Source organism: Symphodus melops, assembly GCF_947650265.1.
Source record: "Symphodus melops genome assembly, chromosome: 16".
Lineage (NCBI taxonomy): Eukaryota > Metazoa > Chordata > Actinopteri > Labriformes > Labridae > Symphodus > Symphodus melops.
The window spans coordinates 1,295,841-1,314,927 of record NC_136706.1 but is presented as its reverse complement, the minus strand read 5'-3'; the positions used below and the strand labels follow the sequence as shown (position 1 = coordinate 1,314,927).

The 19,087-nt window shown below is 42.5% G+C and overlaps 1 protein-coding gene across 2 annotated transcripts; it reads left to right on the top strand.

The window, feature by feature from the left end:
* The first annotated feature begins 3,730 nt into the window (after window positions 1-3,730).
* LOC306837401 (rhotekin-like) lies at window positions 3,731-17,599 on the top strand. 2 transcript variants are annotated; one of them, XM_079365062.1, is made up of 12 exons: window positions 3,731-3,902; window positions 4,295-4,341; window positions 4,427-4,480; window positions 4,976-5,093; window positions 5,338-5,583; window positions 5,665-5,759; window positions 5,834-5,943; window positions 6,030-6,158; window positions 7,461-7,623; window positions 12,163-12,261; window positions 13,539-13,626; window positions 17,185-17,599. In XM_079365062.1, exons 1-12 carry the CDS (start codon window positions 3,742-3,744, stop codon window positions 17,189-17,191), a joined length of 1,317 nt encoding a protein of 438 aa, XP_079221188.1. In that variant the 5' UTR covers window positions 3,731-3,741; the 3' UTR covers window positions 17,192-17,599. The 2 variants fall into 2 exon arrangements, with proteins under 2 accessions (XP_079221188.1, XP_079221189.1); XM_079365063.1 differs by lacking the exons at window positions 13,539-13,626; window positions 17,185-17,599 and adding an exon at window positions 12,337-12,425 and having other exon boundaries at window positions 12,163-12,306.
* Window positions 17,600-19,087: the final 1,488 nt, after the last annotated feature.

The window sequence follows — 19,087 nt, the reverse complement described above, 5'->3', positions numbered from 1 at the left end:
GGGTATCATCATTATGGCCACCATCATCCCTCGACTGGTTGACTTTTATCCACATCAAGACAAACGCGTCTCTGCTGTTCGCTCTTTACCGCGACATCTACTTCATATTTTTGTTTACATTTGGTTAATTTGTTTGTGTGCTTTATTTGAATGTACTCAAGTTAAACAGGTTAATCTGTAGCAACTGATTTGAGTTGTATTAACTCAACTTTTAACAAAGTTAGATGTAATTAATAATTTGTGCAATCTGCTGCCTCTTAATGTTGTTAAAGTTACAAACGATCTCCTTTATGAAGGGAAGAGATCTGTGTGTGTTGTCTAGTGTGACATTTGACACAACTGACTGGCACATCCTCTTATGGAGTCTGGGACCATTGATTGGCATTAAGGGAGCAGCGTTGAGCTGCTTTAAATCCTGTTTATAAGATCTGTGTCACTTTGTGTATGTTTACTTTGAATCCTCCACGACAACATCAGTCAGTCCCGGAGTGCCACAAGGTGCAGAGCTTGGACTGAATCTTTTCCACCTTAAAAACGGTTTCTTAGGCACAATTTTTTTTTTCAGAAAACACAAACAAAAAAAAAGATGACTTGATTTTGAACCAATATGGCAGCAACCGGTCTATTATGGAACCGTGCATCCATTTTCTTCAACTTACCCGAGGTAAGCCAACCCAGACTTGTTTCTCCCGCAGGAGCGTCTTCCAGCTCTTCCTGGGATATTCAGAGGAGTTCCCAGGTCAGACAGGGATATATAATCCCTCCGGGGAACTCTGCCTCTACCCTGGAGTCTTCTCCCAGCTGGGCGTGCACGATAAAAACTTCCTTATTGTTATTTGACAACAAAAATATTTTTTGTTGATTTTTCTGGAACTTTTTGTCATTTTTATTTATTTATTTATGTTTTAAAGGATATGGCTTTCCTTATGAAAAATAAGGATATCCAATAAAGAACCAGCTAATGTTTATTTTTTTATACTATAAATCAATTAAGAGACTGTTATTGTTCTCATAATTAAGTAATAACTGACTTATTACAGTAACTACACCTTCTTCACTGTACTTCCTGGCCTCAGTGAGAATCTTAACATGATGTAAATATCCGCTCTGTATTCACACATGGATTCTCACAGGTGACGAAGCGGACGGAATAAAAGGTCCACGAGCTCTAAGAATCCTCTAATCTCGCCTGCCGCAACCTCCTGTAGTGACGTTTAATACTGTTTTGATCTCTCAGTTGAGTAACTAATTGCTGTGTCCTCTGGGAACACTCTCTCTCTCTCTCTCTCTCTCTCTCTCAGCTGTGAGATTAGTCGCTCCGCTGCCTGCACAGAGACCATACAGAGACCTCTGAGGCCCTGCAGACTGAGGGATCATGAATGACAACATACAGGTGAGTTTGTTTTTTGTTTTTTTTGTAAAAACCTTACTGGTAATGAGTAAAGGAGAGTATGTTTGTAGTTTTATTATGTTTGTTTGTGGTTTTTCACGGTATAAGATTTAACGGTTTTAATGAAAATCCAAAATCTGATCTTAAAGTTTACATGTGCAGTGACGTAGAATAAAACATTCAAACTTCTTTACAGAGTATTAACGTAAAATCACAGCCTACACGTGTTCTGGAAATCCCAAGAATGTACTGCTATAAATCAATCAATCAATCTTTATTTATATAGCGTCAATTCATAACAGGCGTTATCACGAGACACTTTACAAAAGCAGGTAAAGGACCTTACTGTTTGTCTGTTAACATTAACAAAGAGCAGGTAACAAGACCATGCTCATTGTTATGTTTACAAAAAACAGGTAAAGGACCTTACTGATGGCTATATAAATAAAGATTGATTGATTGATTGAAAAAATCCTGGTTGTCAAAAAAATGACAACCAGGAGAAAAAAAACCTGATTACTAGGATTTAAGGAAAGTATGGAGTAACGACTTGAATGGCCGACTGCTGTTAATACTTCCTGATGCTCTCGATCAGTAAATCATAACATCTGTACATTTAATTTGTGTATACTCATGTCCTTCTTATTAAAAGCATTTATAAAACAGTAGAAGAAGTCGGGAATTATGAATGCCAAAGTAAAATTTGACGTGAATGATAAACTCTCAATGTGACATTTTTGGACAAAAACATGGCTGGAAAGGTACCAAAAAAATGTAGCACTGTTTTAATTGTACTTTTTTTTACTCTTTATTTCTCTTGATTTGATTGTACTTCTTAAATGTTTGTTTCTGTAATTTTATTTAATGTAAATGGTAAATGGACTTGAGCTCCTTTTCCAGTCTTCTGAATACTCGCAGCTCTTTCACACACTGATGGTAGAGGCTGCTGTTGTAAAGAGGCCATCTGATAAACTCATCCAATACTCATCAATATCATGCATATTATAGGCAGAATTATTGCCTGGAAGGGTATTCAAGCCTGTCCCTTCACATTGCACTCGTGTGTGACCAATTAATCTGACCTAAATTAGAAAAAAACAAAACAATGAAATTACAAATTATTTTTATTGCACGTGGAAAAAAAAAGTGTTTAGTGTTGGTTTGTTTTTGGCTCCCCTTCTAATCTATCTGGGAAGTTGAAAGCTTTAGATCTGAAGTGAACCAGTGATCTCCTGATACAGTTTATACGACAGTATTACGGAGCAAAACTATAAATCAGCTGAATGAAACCGAGCGTTGTGTAACTTTTTAAGGCTTAATTAAGAACACGAGAGAGCGGAGCTTAAGCTCAGAAAACATGACTGAATTATGCAAGGGAACCTCTGATCTCTAAGCTGCTGCTTTTCCCGACTCGTATGGCATGAAACGACATTCGCTCGAGACGGAGAAATGTTAATGCCATTAAAGAATCACCGTAAGCGTACCACGAAACAGAGGTTCCATTCAGAGAACCACGAAGTAGAAATAAGAGCAAATCATGACATTAGAATTTATGTGTTCTTTAAAGCTTTGTTCTTAAAGGAACAGCGTGCGTTCCAGTAGATGGCGCCCTTGAGCTCCAGCGTGAAACAAAAACAAACCGTCTCCACACTGAAGCCTCCGCTCTCCTCCGCAGTGTAACACGATGCTCATCATGCTTTTAGGAATATATACAAAATAAATGCATTTTTAATTCTAAATTGTCCCTTCACGGTTTTTTCCGTGAACAAGGTCATAGATCCATATAAAAATCTTGACGACAATAAAAAAAAAGCGATTAAGACCAAAAACACTCCTCTAATCTCTCTCCTATTTTTAGCCACGTTAGAAACAAAGCTAAGTGGATTATCAGTGAAGAATTCCAACAATTAATCAATCTTATTCAGTGTTGTTGTTATTGTTGTTGTGTGCGAGTAGCTGAGAGAATCACTCCCGTGATTCCCCGCCAGCCTTGACGTCATCGTTTGTTGTTGTTTTGTTGACAGCCCCCTGGTGGAGGAATTTACACACTGTGCCTTTTAAAGGATTGAATTTCTTGGGACCATATTCTTAAATTAAATTAAATTCAGTGACGTAGTTGTTGAAACATTTACACTAGTGTGACAAATTTGACGTTTTGACTCTTTGCTTTCTGAAAGTATGATAATTCTCTGTACAAGACCCCCCACCAATGCTCAAAGCGGATTATCTCGTTTCCCCTCCTCGTTAAGAGATTATGAATATTGCTATTGGGTCATTAAAAGAACGTTCTTTGTTCCTCTAATCTCGGACAGGATGAGGTGGTGCTGAAGCAGATTGAGAAGGAGGTGAGAATGCGGGAGGGGGCCAGTAAGCTGCTGGGATATTGTTCCAGGAGAGAGCAGGCCCTGGAGGCCTCCAAGAGCCTGCTCACCTGCAATTCCCGCATTCTGGCTCTGCTCAGCCAACTCCAGAGGATGAGGAAAGCTCAAATCCTGCACAGAGTGGAGCGCAGGTCAGACACAGGGCAAAGGATAAAGATGCCTTTACATTTCATGCACAGATTCATGATCATATGAGGGGATGCAGGTGAAGTGTTTGTGAACTTTGTGCGTTACTCCTACCTGCCACTAGAGGGCGGTCAAACCTTCTTTTTCAGTCCTTGAAGTCTCATGTTTCAGGAGTCGTTTTGTTTACAAGTGAGGGGTCTATTGTGTCTTGACTGCAGGTGTGTATTTGTAACATTACACTCAGCAAAGGCAATGATGTTTTTGTCAACACAAATAAAACATAATGTGTGACAAAGTCACTCGTTGAGGCTGTAATCTGTCCCCTTGTTTGTTACGTTTTGAACATTGCTGCGTGCAAAGTATGAATGCATTGTTGAATTTCTACTTTACTTTGCAGGCCCTCTGAAGATGTAGTGCCATGTTTGGGGAAAGTAGCACTTTCAGGTGAGTGTCAACAAAAATACTTGTCAAATTTAATGCAAATGTCATTTTGAATTTAGCTTGATTTTTTTTTTTTACTTCCCCACAGATCTAAGAATCCCACTGATGTGGAAAGACTCAGAGTACTTCAAAAACAAAGGAGGTGAGTCAGAGACGTCTCAGAGGAGAAAACTTATCTGAAGGAGCAATCAGTAAGATATCTACTGAATTAAAAGATAAAGTGACCGGACTGTTTGAGCAGACGTGAAGGAAACATGCTGTGTTGAAGCTTCTCTGACAACAATGCAGCAGCCAGTATGTCCTCCTTCTAACTTTAGATTCTGCTCCTGAATGCTCTGGATCTGATTGGACCAGAGAAAGCTTTACAGACCCATGTAGAGCTGGCTAAACACTGAAGCTACAGTGTCCACCACATGCAGAGCTGGCTAAACACTGAAGCTACAGTGTCCACCACATGCAGAGCTGGCTAAACACTGAAGCTACAGTGTCCACCACATGCAGAGCTGGCTAAACACTGAAGCTACAGTGTCCACCACATGCTGACCTGTGTGAGAGGAGGGGGCGGAGCCAGCTCTCTGTGATGTTTTGAATTGATCACATTACGATATTATTTGTTCTCCGTTCGTTTGACCTGCAGAGCTTCACCGCTGTGCCGTGTTCTGCCTGCTTCAGTGTGGCACAGAGATCTACGACACCGACATGGTCATGGTCGACCGGACTTTGACTGACATCTGTTTTGAAGACACTATCGTGTTGTAAGTCCATCAATCAAATCATTTGTATTCATGCAAAATCATGACAGATGTTATCTCAAGACACTTTAGAAGGACGAAAATCTAATTTAAATATTTCGTCACAACTTTTCAACCAAACGACACAAACTTTTTCTTTTTCCCTCTTTTTAAAGAAGTCAAGGTACATCTTTCAATAAATGTTTCTGTGTGTGTGTGTGTGTGTGTGTGTGTGTGTGTGTGTGCGTGTGCGTGTGCGTGCGAGCAGCAAGGAGGCAGGTCCGGGCTTCCAGATTCGTTTCGAGCTCTACAGCAGCAGTGCGGTCGAGGACTTCTCCCCGGGGATGCTCGCACCGAGGAGAGGGAGCTACCTGGGCGGCTCTCTGGGAGGCTCCTCCGGGAAGAAGATCCGTGCGGCGCTGGAGTCGGCTGCAGTTTGTGGCTCGGTATTAAGCGGTGGATTTGCAGGACCAGGAAGTGCGTCGCCACCTCTCTCCTCCAACATCTCAAGACTGTAAGGATGACCCCCACCCCCACCCCACCACGCACTTAAAGTACATACCTGTCCAGTATCTTCAACTTTAAATCTCTCCAGGGGGCCGAAGTACAACCTGCTGGCTTACACAACTCTCACAATCAGCCACATCAAGGAAGGTTTCAAGACACACGATTTGTCAATAACAACGACAGGTGAGTCTCCTCCTTTCTTAACTCCATACTTTTCCTCTCACCCTCCTGATCGTGCATCCGTGATGTTCTTGCAGAGGACAGTCCCTTCTGGTTGCCTCTGTACGGCAACATGTGCTGCCGCCTCAGGGCTCAGCCTCTGTGCATGACTCAGCCGGTGATGAGCGGACGACTCGAGCGGGTTAAGGTGAGCAGATTTTTTGAATACAATCTGTCCAAATCTCGTAGCACATTATTATTCAGTGAATGACTCGGCTCCCCGCTCTCACTCAGCTTGAAGAGGACCCTAATTGCTGGGAAAACGTCTACGGCGTCCTCCGGGGCCAAAGTCTCCTCGTGTATCAGAGCGAAGAGGACCTGCAGTCTGAGGACGAGCCTTCCCTCGTAATCCCCGTCAGAAAGGTTGGCGATCATGAACAGAGGCTCATGAATAAATAGATGGATTCATTTGAGGTTTTTTTGTCCGTGCTGATTACAATAACAAGCCGAGGTCACCTGAGTGCACTGATGAATTAATGAAAAAGTTCCCGTGAGGGGAAACCTTTGCAAACGCAGCCTCTCAATACAGACTTTTAATGGAATTTATGCTTTTTTATTGAACTCTGTTACGCTCAATGTTGAATATTTGACTTGAAGGTGTCGACTTATCCCAAGTTTAATTGCACCCGATTTGAAATGGAGAATGTTTGGACTCATCCAGGACGACTGTAGCCTTTGTCTTTGAGATACTGCAGGACAATGGGTCAAGTCAGAAATGTGGGGGAAGACACAGACCCAAAGATCTGCTTCACCAACCACGAGGCCACCGGTGACCCCATACCCTTCATTTCTCAAAAACCAAAATCCGCCCTGAGGTCGACCCCGTGTACTTGAAAACCAGCTCGTTTGTGTTTGACTTTTATATCGATATATTTTTATTTTTATTTATTTAACCGTCTTTATTGACAATTTATAGAAAACATTACTACAAACTCTTAAAAAGGATGAACATACAACAAACATGAAGCAAGACGAGGGGGGATTATATGTAATTTAATTAAAATTAAACTTAAAAAAAAAAAAAAAAAAACACGACAGAAGACAACAAACTGAAGCTATGACCAAAAAAAACAACAACAACGATAAGGGCCAGAAATCAAAACATTAAGAGGTCAACACTAATCTTTCTTGCAATCCTGCAAGATTTCTTTTTTTATTTTATTTTTCAGAGATGGGTCCAAATATTTGAAATCATTTATAAAGCAGTCAAAGGTTTTATATGGATCTATGACCTCTAATAAACATATTTGATCTCTGTCCTCATCTCGAAGCAAACACGCCTGAAAGTTTCTTTTTACTCGATGAATCTTTGACTTCGAGGTTGATTTAACAGAAAAAGCTGAGAACCAACCAAACCGACTGTAACGTAGCGTAACGTTGTCTGCAGCTGGCGGGTTAATTAGGATGTCGAGGTTTCACCGTGCGGGATGTCTTTCAAAAAGGTTGATATTATTTTTGTCAATCAACCGTTGTCTCATTTGATTCAGTCGGACAGCTGTCAATGAGACAGCCAACAACAACGTCACGGTTTATTGAAATGTGTCATCCGTTTCCCACAAACCACTCCTCTGCTGCTCTGTCATGTGACCTCGAGTAAAACCTGATTATCTGCCATCTGTAACCATCAGGCATGTGTGCTGAAATGTGTCTTCCTGTTGTTTTCAGGACACCCTCGTGTGTTTATCAGAAAGCGATCCCGACGCGTGCCGGAGCATCTTCGTCAGCACAGAGCAGGAGGGCGAGGACGTCACCTACACGCTGACCACGCACACACCCGATGACACGCAGCTCTGGACGGAGGCCCTCTGGCGGCACGTCTTTAACATGAGTAAGGCTTCACGCCACCAGCCGTAACCCACGAGGGCCTCGACTCCTCTCAGAGCTTCACACAGGTCCGCCGGACTCAGCGGCTCCACAGCTCGTGAACGAACACGGAGAATCTTCATAGCACGTCCTCCTCCTTTTCAACCACTTTCAAAAAGTCTCAGAGCTCCCCAAACATATGTTTCATTTATGGTCGAGGGATGCAACATTATTAACCAAACACACACACACACACACACACACACACGTGTTTGGAGAGGGCAGCGGCTGTGCACGCGTGTGCAGGTTGATTAATTACTAAACTTACTGAAACAAACTTTAACGTAAAAAGTCAACAAGCACAGTTTGAGAAGTTTGTTCATATTCACTTAAAAAATAGTTTCAATATATAAATATCCCGGCCCCGCCCGTTACCGGTTTCTTTGTCATCCGGTTTGATGCATATGAGCAGCCGCCTGACTGACTGATACCTGGAGGATTATGTGAGTTCTTCAGATGACTTTAAACGACTGCTTCAGGTGTTACAGAACATACCTGAGCGTCGCTCTTCTCCTGCCAAGAGAGGATTGAGGGACATAATTCAGTTCGGCACAGCCTCGATTCAAGCTTAGACAAGCCCGTTTGGAAATGATAGGAGGGGACGCTTATCGCAAAAAAAAAAAAAAAAAAAGACACAAGATATACCTGCTGATACCTGCAGGACGGGATTCCTCCCTGACACATTCATGGCATCAGGGAAATGTGAATGTCATCTGATGTATTCAGTGTCACACAGAAAATATTTGTCCGCTGGCAGACTGACATCATGAGATTAATGACGAGTGCACCTGAAATGAAGAAGATGCCTCGTGTCTGACTTCTTGTCTGGGCGGTCGAGAGAGCGACGCGCGCTTATTTAGACGCTGAAGACCATAAATGCAAAAAAAAAAATAATAATCATAAAGACGCGTATAAAGGATATACTTTAAATCAAGTTTGTCATTCGGTGCAGTGAGGCCAGCGCTGAAGGTTAAAACCCTGCAGTTCCTCGAGTACAGCACGGCCAGTCGAAACACGGCGCACACGCTAGTTAAAGGGCGCTTACTCCATTAATAAAAGCTCTTCAGGTGTAGCAGCGTACAGACCAAGCAGATAAAATAAAGCCGACGCAGAAGTAATAAACCCTGCAGTTCCTGGACTGTCCACTAGAGGCTGGCTGCAGAAGCACAGAGTGTCACACACACACCCATTCAAAAATCCACGCGGTGATTTGAAAGATGAAAGTTGACTCGAGGACGTTGACGTAATTACACGTTTGTGATCAGGTCAAACGCGGCGGTGTTTTGTCACAGTTCACTTTAGTTTGTACTGAACCCTAGCGCCATTATCATGGCTTCAAAATTGCCACAATTATCATCAGTCAGATGATAGATAATGATATGCTGCAAAAAGTAATCCACCCACTTATATTATGTAAAGGCCCCAATAAAAAGAGTCAAGAATGGGAGCAGCAGCTTGATGTGTGATCAAAAGATTTGAATATAAAGGTTAAAGACGAGTTCAGAAAGAATTAGGAGATCATTTTGCTCTCTTAGTCAAAAAGACAGGACGGGTGATTTCCCCTCTCTCGTGATCCTCGCCGCAAAAATAATGTTGTAATCTTTCCACGTAGTCTTAAGTGTGCCGCGTTCCCACGCTCTTGCTCCGTCCTGCGGCGCGCGCCCGTGCAAAGTGGGTCAGGACGAGCGCAGCCGTGAGCTGCTTGTTGTTTACTCGCCGCTTGTTTTGACATGACGTTGATGTACGATCTGGAGTCTGTATATTGGACTTTTATTTTGAAATTCAAATCGCAGAGACTGTGCAGCTTAAAGCGTGTTTGCAGCGGGCTTCGTAAAAACGCGATCTGAGTGGTAAATCGCGCGTTGTGTTGACTCGAGCGGGAGCGACCACGAGCTGGGAATTGCATGTTATGTGTCTTCGCTGTTGCCCAGACAACAACCTGTACAAAGGGTCGTCACCGTGTTTGATGACATCATCAAGTAACTCTGGATTTGCTTGTACTCGGGTACAAAAACTGAAGCCCGCCCGCCGCACACACTCCTTCAGAACAAAATTTGCAACCCAACTAGCTGCTATTTTTTCAACCAATCAAAAGCATTTCATGAAAAATGTAGCGTTTGGTCCTCAGACGGTACAGAACACGTGCCGGAGCAAAAACAAACAGACGCCGTTTATTTCCCTCGGCTCGCATCTGGACCCTGTCTGTGCTTCCATCACGTTTATTTCACAACGTCTCGTGTGTCGTGTTTTCATCAGCGTCTCTTTTTTCACCCACTTACGTGATCATATGCAGTCGGTGGTTTTCATTGGCGGCTGCTTCTCTCCTGTTGTCCTCTTTTTATTTGACTGTGGAGGCAGCACCAAACACAAACATCCCTCAGGGCCAATAAAGTGTCATCACATGGTGTTGTGTTGTCATATATCGTGTCCTGAAAAAAGAAGCCTCCTTGCTCTTGTCTTGTTTTCATGCAGACAGACCCCATCGTTTGTTTGTTTGTTTGTTTGTTTGTCATCACTGTTTTTCTCTCATGGGGCCATTTAATTAATGCAGCAACTCAGTGTGTGAGGTGTCGGTGTGTGAGGTTTATTTTTGGGAGGGGGATTACAAACAACAATCCACCTCAGGAGGTCTTCCTCAGGCTCACAGGCCGGCTGAGTCAGATTCAGAACGTTTACATAAACGAGGATTTTTGTCTTGGTGCAAAAACAGTTTGACCTCTGTGCTCCCTCAAAAGCCACGCCCCCTCGCTTACATGCATGAGCCACCATTGGCCCAGAAGCGGATTTCAGCTCGCGCTCTGAGTGAGGCCTCGTGCATGCACGGAGTAGACAGACTTGATTGATGGTCGAGTGCCGACATTGGTCGAAGTTTTTACAGACTTCAAACAGCTGCTGATGCTCCTTTTCTCAGAGAGCACAAATTCAGATTACATAAGGACCTAAAGACAACATCGAGGTCAATGAGGTTCACCTCAAATATAATATAAAATAATGACTTTGTACCTGTTGCAGAACCTTCATCTCAGTCTGATAGGAAGAAATAGTTATCATGTGAAGCGTACATTTGGGCACTTTCCTTCTCGGACTGTAAACCGTTTCATCAAACGTACGCGAGGTCTCGTCGGAGCTCCACTCCGAACCGTGATGTGAGGAGGAGAAGAGAGGCGACAGGTTCATTCAGCTGCTCTGAATGCAATCTCTCTTTGAGAAACTTATCTCATTAAGTTATCCGATTTCTTCAATGCTCTCAGGCATCTGCACCGGAGTGTGTCCCTAAGCGAGCTAATGCAACATGAATTAGATACCGTGCACCTCGGGGGGGGGGGGGGGGGGCGTCTTTATGCCTCCGTGCATTTCTAAGAAGTAAGATATGAAATTAATCTTCCTTAATAAGAGAGCGTGTTTGCAGGAAGCGATTGCATTTGTGTTCCAAAAAGGGGAATTATCCGAAATCTTTTTTTATTTGCTCTTCCTTCACACGGAGAGAACCGGCTCAGGAATGCTGCCTGTTATCACCACAATGATTGGTTTCATGGTTGTGGTTACGAGCCACACCTTGGTGTTAACAAGGGCGTGTGTGTGTGTGTGTGTGTGTGCTGTGTTTTGATTAAAGTTTTCATTTTCATCTGGGATCAAATCATCTGCATGTTCTCACGTTCTCTAACTTTGCGGGAATTTTTGTTTCGCTGTTTGTGATTTTTTTATTATTTTTTATTTTATTTTTCCTTTACACACAAAGCTACGTAAATGTACGAGGGCATCATTTAGCTCACACGCATGGGCGCGTCCAGAGGCGCCACCTTGAAATCTGATTGGCCATGAGGTGCCACCCCAAAAAATCCAAAACAATGATTGGCTGTTTGTCTTATTTCGTCTGTTCAAATCAACATGTTTTTGTTGTTGGTGCTTTCAGGTATAATAATAAGAAAACTTTACATCCTTTGCTCTGTCTTCAAAAACTGCAAAGCATTCGGTGCCTTGCTCAAGGGCACCCCAGCAGTGCTCTTTTTCCTGATTCGCTGGGACTCGAACCGGCGACCCCTCCGGTTCCCTACCCAAGTCCCCATGTAATTACATTCACATACGTGTGTGATGGCATGTTTCTATAACAGCGCCCTTTAATGCAAAGAGCTTTGAAATCAAGAGACTTCCTGTTTCTTCTTCTGCAACCTCGCACGCGTGCAGAACATTCACAGACTCACAGTTTGTGTTTAGCATAGCATGTTTAGCATTACAGTCACAGTAGCAACAGTGTGTTACATGAGAGGACACGTGAGTTTCATTCCCGTCTGTATGGTATGTGGAATTATGACATATTTATAGGCTGTATATTTGTAGGCTGTATATTTATAGGCTGTATATTTATAGGCTGTATATTTATAGCCGTCAGTCATTGATTGACTGCAAGTTTTAGAAACAGATTCCAATAATTAATTTATGTCTGACGATTGCATGCATGTTTTTTTCTTTTTCTTGAAGTAACTCCTCGTCCTGTGTGTTTCAGGCCAGTGGAAGCAGTGTTGTGATCACCTCATGAAGATTGAGATGCCCGTATCCAGGAAAGCCACGACAGCGAGGCAGGGGTCGCTTTATCATGAAATAGGTAGGAGACGAGTAGGTAGGAGACGAGTAGGTAGGAGACGAGTAGGTAGGAGACGAGTAGTTAGGAGACGAGTAGAGGCCTTATAGGCGGGTTCTGCTGGTTTAGCATTAGCCGCATCCTGAAATGTTAGCTTAGCAAACCAGCCAGATCTGACCACAGTGTTTCTTAAAATAGTTCCAGGAGTGGAAGTGTACTTCTTAAAGAAAGAACTCCAGTGTGTCCTGTGTGAATGAGTCAGAGACGAGCTGATGTGAGGATGCAGCAGGACGGTGAGAGGTCGCTGACATTTCCTCTCTGCGATCAGTGCACAACCAATGGAGTGTTTGCACGAGAGCTTCGTGCACGTACTGTTCTCCAGAACGTTCTTCTCTGCTCTTTTGTTGATGCAGTTGAATCTGTCAAACTAACAGCAGACTGTGTTGCTTCATCAGTACAGATCCCTTCCTGTACTTATTAAAAAAACAACCAACAGACTGAAACACAAACATTTTTTAAAGAGAATTTGTTGCTGGCCTTTTTATCTGCACGAGAGAGAGAGAGAGAGAGAGCGGCTGCTTTTTGACACTTCAGGGTTAGCTTCACTCTTTAGCCACAAAGCTTCTTCCTGTCTTTGGACAGACAGACACACAAACACGCACATTGCATCACAATATGTCTCAAACAAAAACAGAGCCTATGGCAGACTTGCACATCAGCAGGTGGATCAGAACGTCATGCTCTAATTGCATGTACACAACCGTCTCTCCGTGCCACACATTCTTACAATATACAGACAGGTCAAGACTTATGCCTCCTCCCATTCGCTTTGTGTGTGTCTGTAAAAAGTCAGAGTGACGCTGAGCGGAGAGTCGTCCGACCGGTTTGTGTAAATACCAAGATGTTAAAGAGATATATAATGCAGCTGACGTGAAGAGGAGCATTATCTCCAACACCTGCTGACAAAAACATCAGCCATGCTCATCCAAAGGAGTACACATGAGCTCTATAGATGCAACCAAGGGTATCAAAAAAAAAGTGTCAGCGCCTGTCGTGTGAATAACACGATGTTCAAAAGAGCGTTCCAATCCTCCAGACGGTCTGCATGAACAAAAACCTCTCTGGAGGAAGAAGGCTCGCTAAAACAACAACGTGTCTGTGAATTCCCCCTCTGTCAATCATCTATCAGCTCGCCGGATTATTTCGTCCAGTATCGGGACGGTATCTGAAATATTTCTTCCCAGCAGATAATTAAAGCGACTCTCTTCTTCTTGTTTCTCGTCTGTTTGTTTTTTTTTCAGTCACGCCGTCCTCGCCCAGAGAGGGTCTGCAGGTTCCGGATTTATCCGCCGAGATCCGCACCTTGCTCCACTCCTACTACAAGGAAAGGTTTGTGTTCCTCCCGTTTGACCTTTGACCTTCCTCCGCAGGGTTTTGACAGCACATGAAATAGACAGGAAGGAAAAACAAGACAGTTGAATTATCAGTAGCAGTCGCGGTAGTTAAATTCAGAAATCATCTTTTTGTTGAGCAGTTTTACACATAGCGTTGATGCAAGTATGAATGCTAATCCCTTCCAACTGGTAGAGCCCACGGGCGGTAATTTCTCGTGAGGCTGTCAGCAACGTAATCGTTGGGATGTCGGCGAGCTAGTTCAGGCAGGCAGGTGAAGATTTCACACTTGACATGTGTCACTCTCAGCAATCACCTGACAATATATCCTCCCAAAAAATCTTCATTCTAATAAAGCTGCAAGATTCTCTCTCTCTCTCTCTTACTTTGCTGTATTATTTTCCAGCGCTAGCAACACCCTCGCTTTCACCTCCAGGCTCCGACTCTGAGGTTTCATGATCTAATCTCGTCACCTCTCAAGATCCTATCTGTGTGGAGCGATGAGGTCGGACTGTTTCAAGTATTATTAATGCACTTCGTCCGATCATGAGACTTTTTGGAGAGTGATGTTCGGCGTCTGCCAAAGACAAATTGCTTCAGCATACTTCTTCTTGTAAACAAAGGAGAAGAATTTTAAAGAGGCAGCCTATTTGATATCATCTCCGTTTTGCAGAAAGTGGGATTTTAAAGCAAGCTTTCATCGACGTCGATACCCAGATACTGTACTGCATGTACAAGATCGCAGCTCGGTCTAATTTATTAACAGGTTCAATTCAATTCAGTGGATTAGAAATTTACATTAAAAGTAAGTAAAGTGCACCGTCAATGAAATAAAGACCCTGACACCCTCTCGTCCCCTGAAAACGATCCGAATAAATAGAAGAAATAAATAAAGACGTTCATAAAAACATTCAATAAATAAAAGCACCAATCCCTTTCAAATAAACCTGCATTTAAAATCTTAAATTACTTTGCAATCAAGAATTAGCATCAAAACGTCGAACAGCGTCGCCTGCAGACAGACGGAAAAAATGCAGTTTAACACGGAAGAATATAATTTATGAAGCGATGAATGGAACGGGTCCTAGAACTGGACCTTGAGGAACTCCCTTGGTTCTACGTAGACCAGAATTTACAGACTTTATTTAAACACACTGGAACTTTTCAGAGAGGTATTTTCAGCCAGCGTTTAAAAACGTTCACCTGCGGTGTAAAAGCTCCCGTGAGCAGTCAGAAGACGAGAAAAGGTCAAGTACATTTAGCATGTACTCATAAGGCTGAAGAGGATTCCTTGTGTCCTGGAGTATTAAATACACAACCCTGTAATAATTCTCACCTGCGGCTGAAGATTTTATTTTAGATTGTTGACATCTTTAGCGCTTAAAACCTCAAACGACACACTGTGTGTGTGTGTGTGTGTGTGTGTGTGTAAAAGAAAACAATGATCAAATAGGCTACTGTCCACATGGGTGTGTAGGATCTCTTTCCTCGGAGATGTTGAATACACAATCTTCTCATAACACTCACCATGCAGCACAAAGTACGCTTGTTGTGACAGTCCAGCAGGACTTCAGCACGCGGCTGACTCGGAGGGCTGAAAATGAACCAAAAAATGTCTCTTTACATGTGACCCTCCTGCATGAACAAAAAACGTCTGGAAAAAAAACAAACAAATTCCTAGCAGCATTCTTGTTTATTTTACACATCTTTCTGTCAGCCTTCAGTGTATGAGTGAATTTCAGATTGAGTAAGTCCTATTTAAAAGTGTTTATTCAAGTTGAAACGTGTGTTGTTTTTCTCTTGTTAATCAGGCATGTCATTATTTATAAATTGCAATAACAAATCACAGTTGAATTTCTTGTTTGGTCTGTTCAGAACTTCCATTTTAAAAAAAGAACAACAACAAATACAGAAGGGTACAAGCTGTTCGCTAACGCTGCTCCTCAACTGACCGTGACGAATAACATCGCAGCTTAGCACAACAAATATCACATGATCACATAATCTCCCCCCTTACATTCGTCAAACACACGATGTTTTACGTGTGTGAGGTGCAAACACTGGATGTTACAAGTTGAAGTCGACACACACAATGTGAGCGGTTGTCTCGTGTGCGACACGTATTGTTCAGAGGATTCATGGAGTGTGCAGAGAGAGAGGCCCAGACAGAAAACAGGTTTGATAAATATGTGAGACTATAGGCGCAGTGTATAATGCTGTCATTGTGTGACTCTGAATGCTCTGTGTGTGTGTGTGTGTGTGTGTGTGTGTGTGTGTGTGTGTGTGTGTGTGTGTGTGTGTGTGTGTGTGTGAATCATCCTGTTTCCAGCGTTCTGGTTATGAGACCTTTCGATGTTTGGGGTTAGAGTTTGTATAACCATGCTGTATGATGTAACGTAGTAAAAATGTGTCGTCGATTTATTTTCTGCATTCAGAGATAAATTAATCAATTCATTAGCCATGTTAATTTCTTGAGTGTTTTTAAAAAAAAAAGTATGTTTTATGTTCGAGACAGAACGGTGGCTAGTTCGAAACCCGAGCGAGGAATGACGTGCAGGAAAGGAGCCACAGGTTGGATGTGAGAAGAGCAGAGAAAGATGGACGGTTTAAAAAGTGAAAGAATAACATTTCAAACATGAGATTCTTTGGGATTCATTGAGTCCATATTTAGGATTACATTCAGATCTCTGCCAGGGGGATCAAAGGTCACCTGCGTGGGTACGCTAACGGCTAACTGCTAACTGCCATTCATTGACTGATTGAGCTGGTTTTTAATAACAGGGCTTCAGTGTGACTAATACAACTCAAACACTGGCTCACTACGCAAACGATCACATGTGTCTTTGTTGTAAACAACTACGCCACAGACGTCAAATAAAAATAAAAAAAAGCAGAGTGGTCAGCCACACCTACGAGTAAGGCGTTATATTATGAAACAAAGTGGAGTACGTCTGACTGTCTGCAGGACGAGATGAAAACAAAGAGAGAGAAGTTCCAACAACCAAATCTTGGTTTTGTATTGATTTGGTAAAAATCCAACTTTGACTTTGGTGCAAAGTGAGAATTGATTCATGTAGTTATTCAAAGTCGGTCCACTTAGCTGAACTGTTGTGTAGACGTTTGATTCATGAACCAACATCACAAATAAAACCAAAAACAAAACAAACCGTGTCCTGCCTCGAGGTGAAAGGATTCTCACATCCTTTTCAGAATGATTTGGCAAAAAAAAAAAAACGTTCTTCTTAGACTTCCTGTAAATACAGGCGTTGTATCCTCATACCAACAGATGCCAAGATTTAAAAAAAAAAAAAGAAGAATGTATTTTGGCAGCCTCACAGACGAGGCTGTGGTTGAAATGGAGACGAGCCTGAGCAGCATCAACTGCCAGGAAGGTGTGATCGCTTCCTCGTCTGCAGCCGGCTGGATTCGTTTCTCACTCTATTTATATGTTGATAAATCTGTGTCGCAGGTAGCTCTCCATCAACACGTGAGCTATGGGAACTGATAGCGTAAAGCTCGGGTTGTTCTTATGTTTCTCTGTGTTTGTTTTTACAGTTATTGATGACCCTGCCTCTGACGCACTGAAGGGAAGGGAGACGGGCCTTACTCGTGTGGCGGCCACGCTCGGTCAAAGAAGCGCACGAGGAAACGATAAACGGAGCGATTTCACAAACTGCAGAGGACTCATCTTTTTTTCTTGTACCGAGTTGTTTCGGTTGTATAAACCTCAGAATCTTAAAGTCCACGTCAGCTGCTCATGGGTGGAATAAAAACACACACACACACACCAGGTCACACCATACTAGTTATTGGATCTTCTTCTGGTTGACCTTGTTAAAATAATAGCGAGCAGCATTCTGGTTGCTTCGTCTTGTTTTCCTTCCATGCATTCGTGCGGTCCGAGCCCGAGGAGCGTTCACAGACCACCTCGGCCAATGAGGGGTCGAACGAGGTGCAAACACACAGGAGACAATCGACCCCCCCCCCCCCCCCCCCCGCCGCATCATCGAGATGTCAAGAAGTAAACCTTTCAACAAAACGCACGTCACATGGGGTCAGACCGACGAGGGAGGCTCTTCTCTCCGACGTATTCCAACAGAGAGAAAAAGAAGCAGCTGCAGCAGAACAAAACAAGGACCAGTAAAAGCAGCATGTTTACTTTCAGTCTGACCTGCACAATAAATAAAAACCACTGGACCACGCTACATGATCTTTTTACATTTCAAACTGCTAAACGTTTCCAACATTTCTCACGTGAATTTTACTTTCCTCGAGCCGGCGTTTCACGCGTCGTACTGTAACCTCAACCTTTGAAGAGCATAAATTCTAATTCAGCTCTGCAGGATGATATTAGCAACTGGCAGCATCATAAAAGTAAAAGGCCTGAGGGCCGATTCTTCAACCTGAATGAGGTCGAATCTTTTTAATTAACCGTGGAGCGAAAATGCTTCTGTGAAAGTGTTCAAACAAACAAACAAACTTCCTGAAAAATTTTTTCAAAACTGCAGAAATGTGCTTCACGCAGATCAACACTTGAGCTTAACAACACAGGACAGCAGAGGCGTTTTCCACAAAGTCAACAGCTAATTCCATGATGTGTCTTCTTTTAATGGATGCAACGCCTTTTTTATATAAGCGTCATGTTCTGGACATATGTTTTTTACAAGGCTGTTGTTCGTCTTAAGGAGCAATTTGCACCCAATTATCTGTGTCTAAAGCAACAAAAGTGGGAGTGTCGTTTCTATTTTCACCTCGTAGTCACACCTAGAAATTCCAGGCATCACATATTGAATGTAAGAATTATCACAGCATTATTATAATAACATAATAATAGGATGCACATGTTTGCCTCCAGCACGGAAGAACAACAGCAAAAGGTGACGAAGCAACTTTCGAGGCTTCTTCTTCTGTGGTTTGTTAAACTGAATGTAAATACAAAGAAGACTATCTGTACACTAAAGTAAATACTTAGTCTGTGAAGGGTTTGAATCCCACCTGTGGCTCTTTTTTAAAAAAAGAAAAAGCTGCCAGTGTCATACCAAACCCTGTGTTTGTAACACTCGGCTTATAGGTACTGTGTGTTCAGAGATAAATAATAACTTTCTTTATTATAGCACCTTTAAAAAACAACTGTTTACAAGGTGCTTTACATGAAAACAAATACGTCAGCATGTTAGAGAGGAACAGAGGTAAACGGAGGGACCAGACTGAAAATAAAAGGCTCAAATAAAAGAACTGAAAATCATGAGTCAGACAGTTAAAAGGAGTAGGAATTATAAAATAGTAAGAGCAGTGAAGTAAATGCAGGAAGGGGGAAATTAAAAGGTTAAAAACATATAAGAGGAGGTAGATTTCAAAAAAAAAAAAAATCAATAAAATGAATGAGGAAACGGAGCGATCACGTCAAAGCAAGTCTATAAAAATGAGTTTTAACAAGTGATTTAAAAGGTGCCACTGA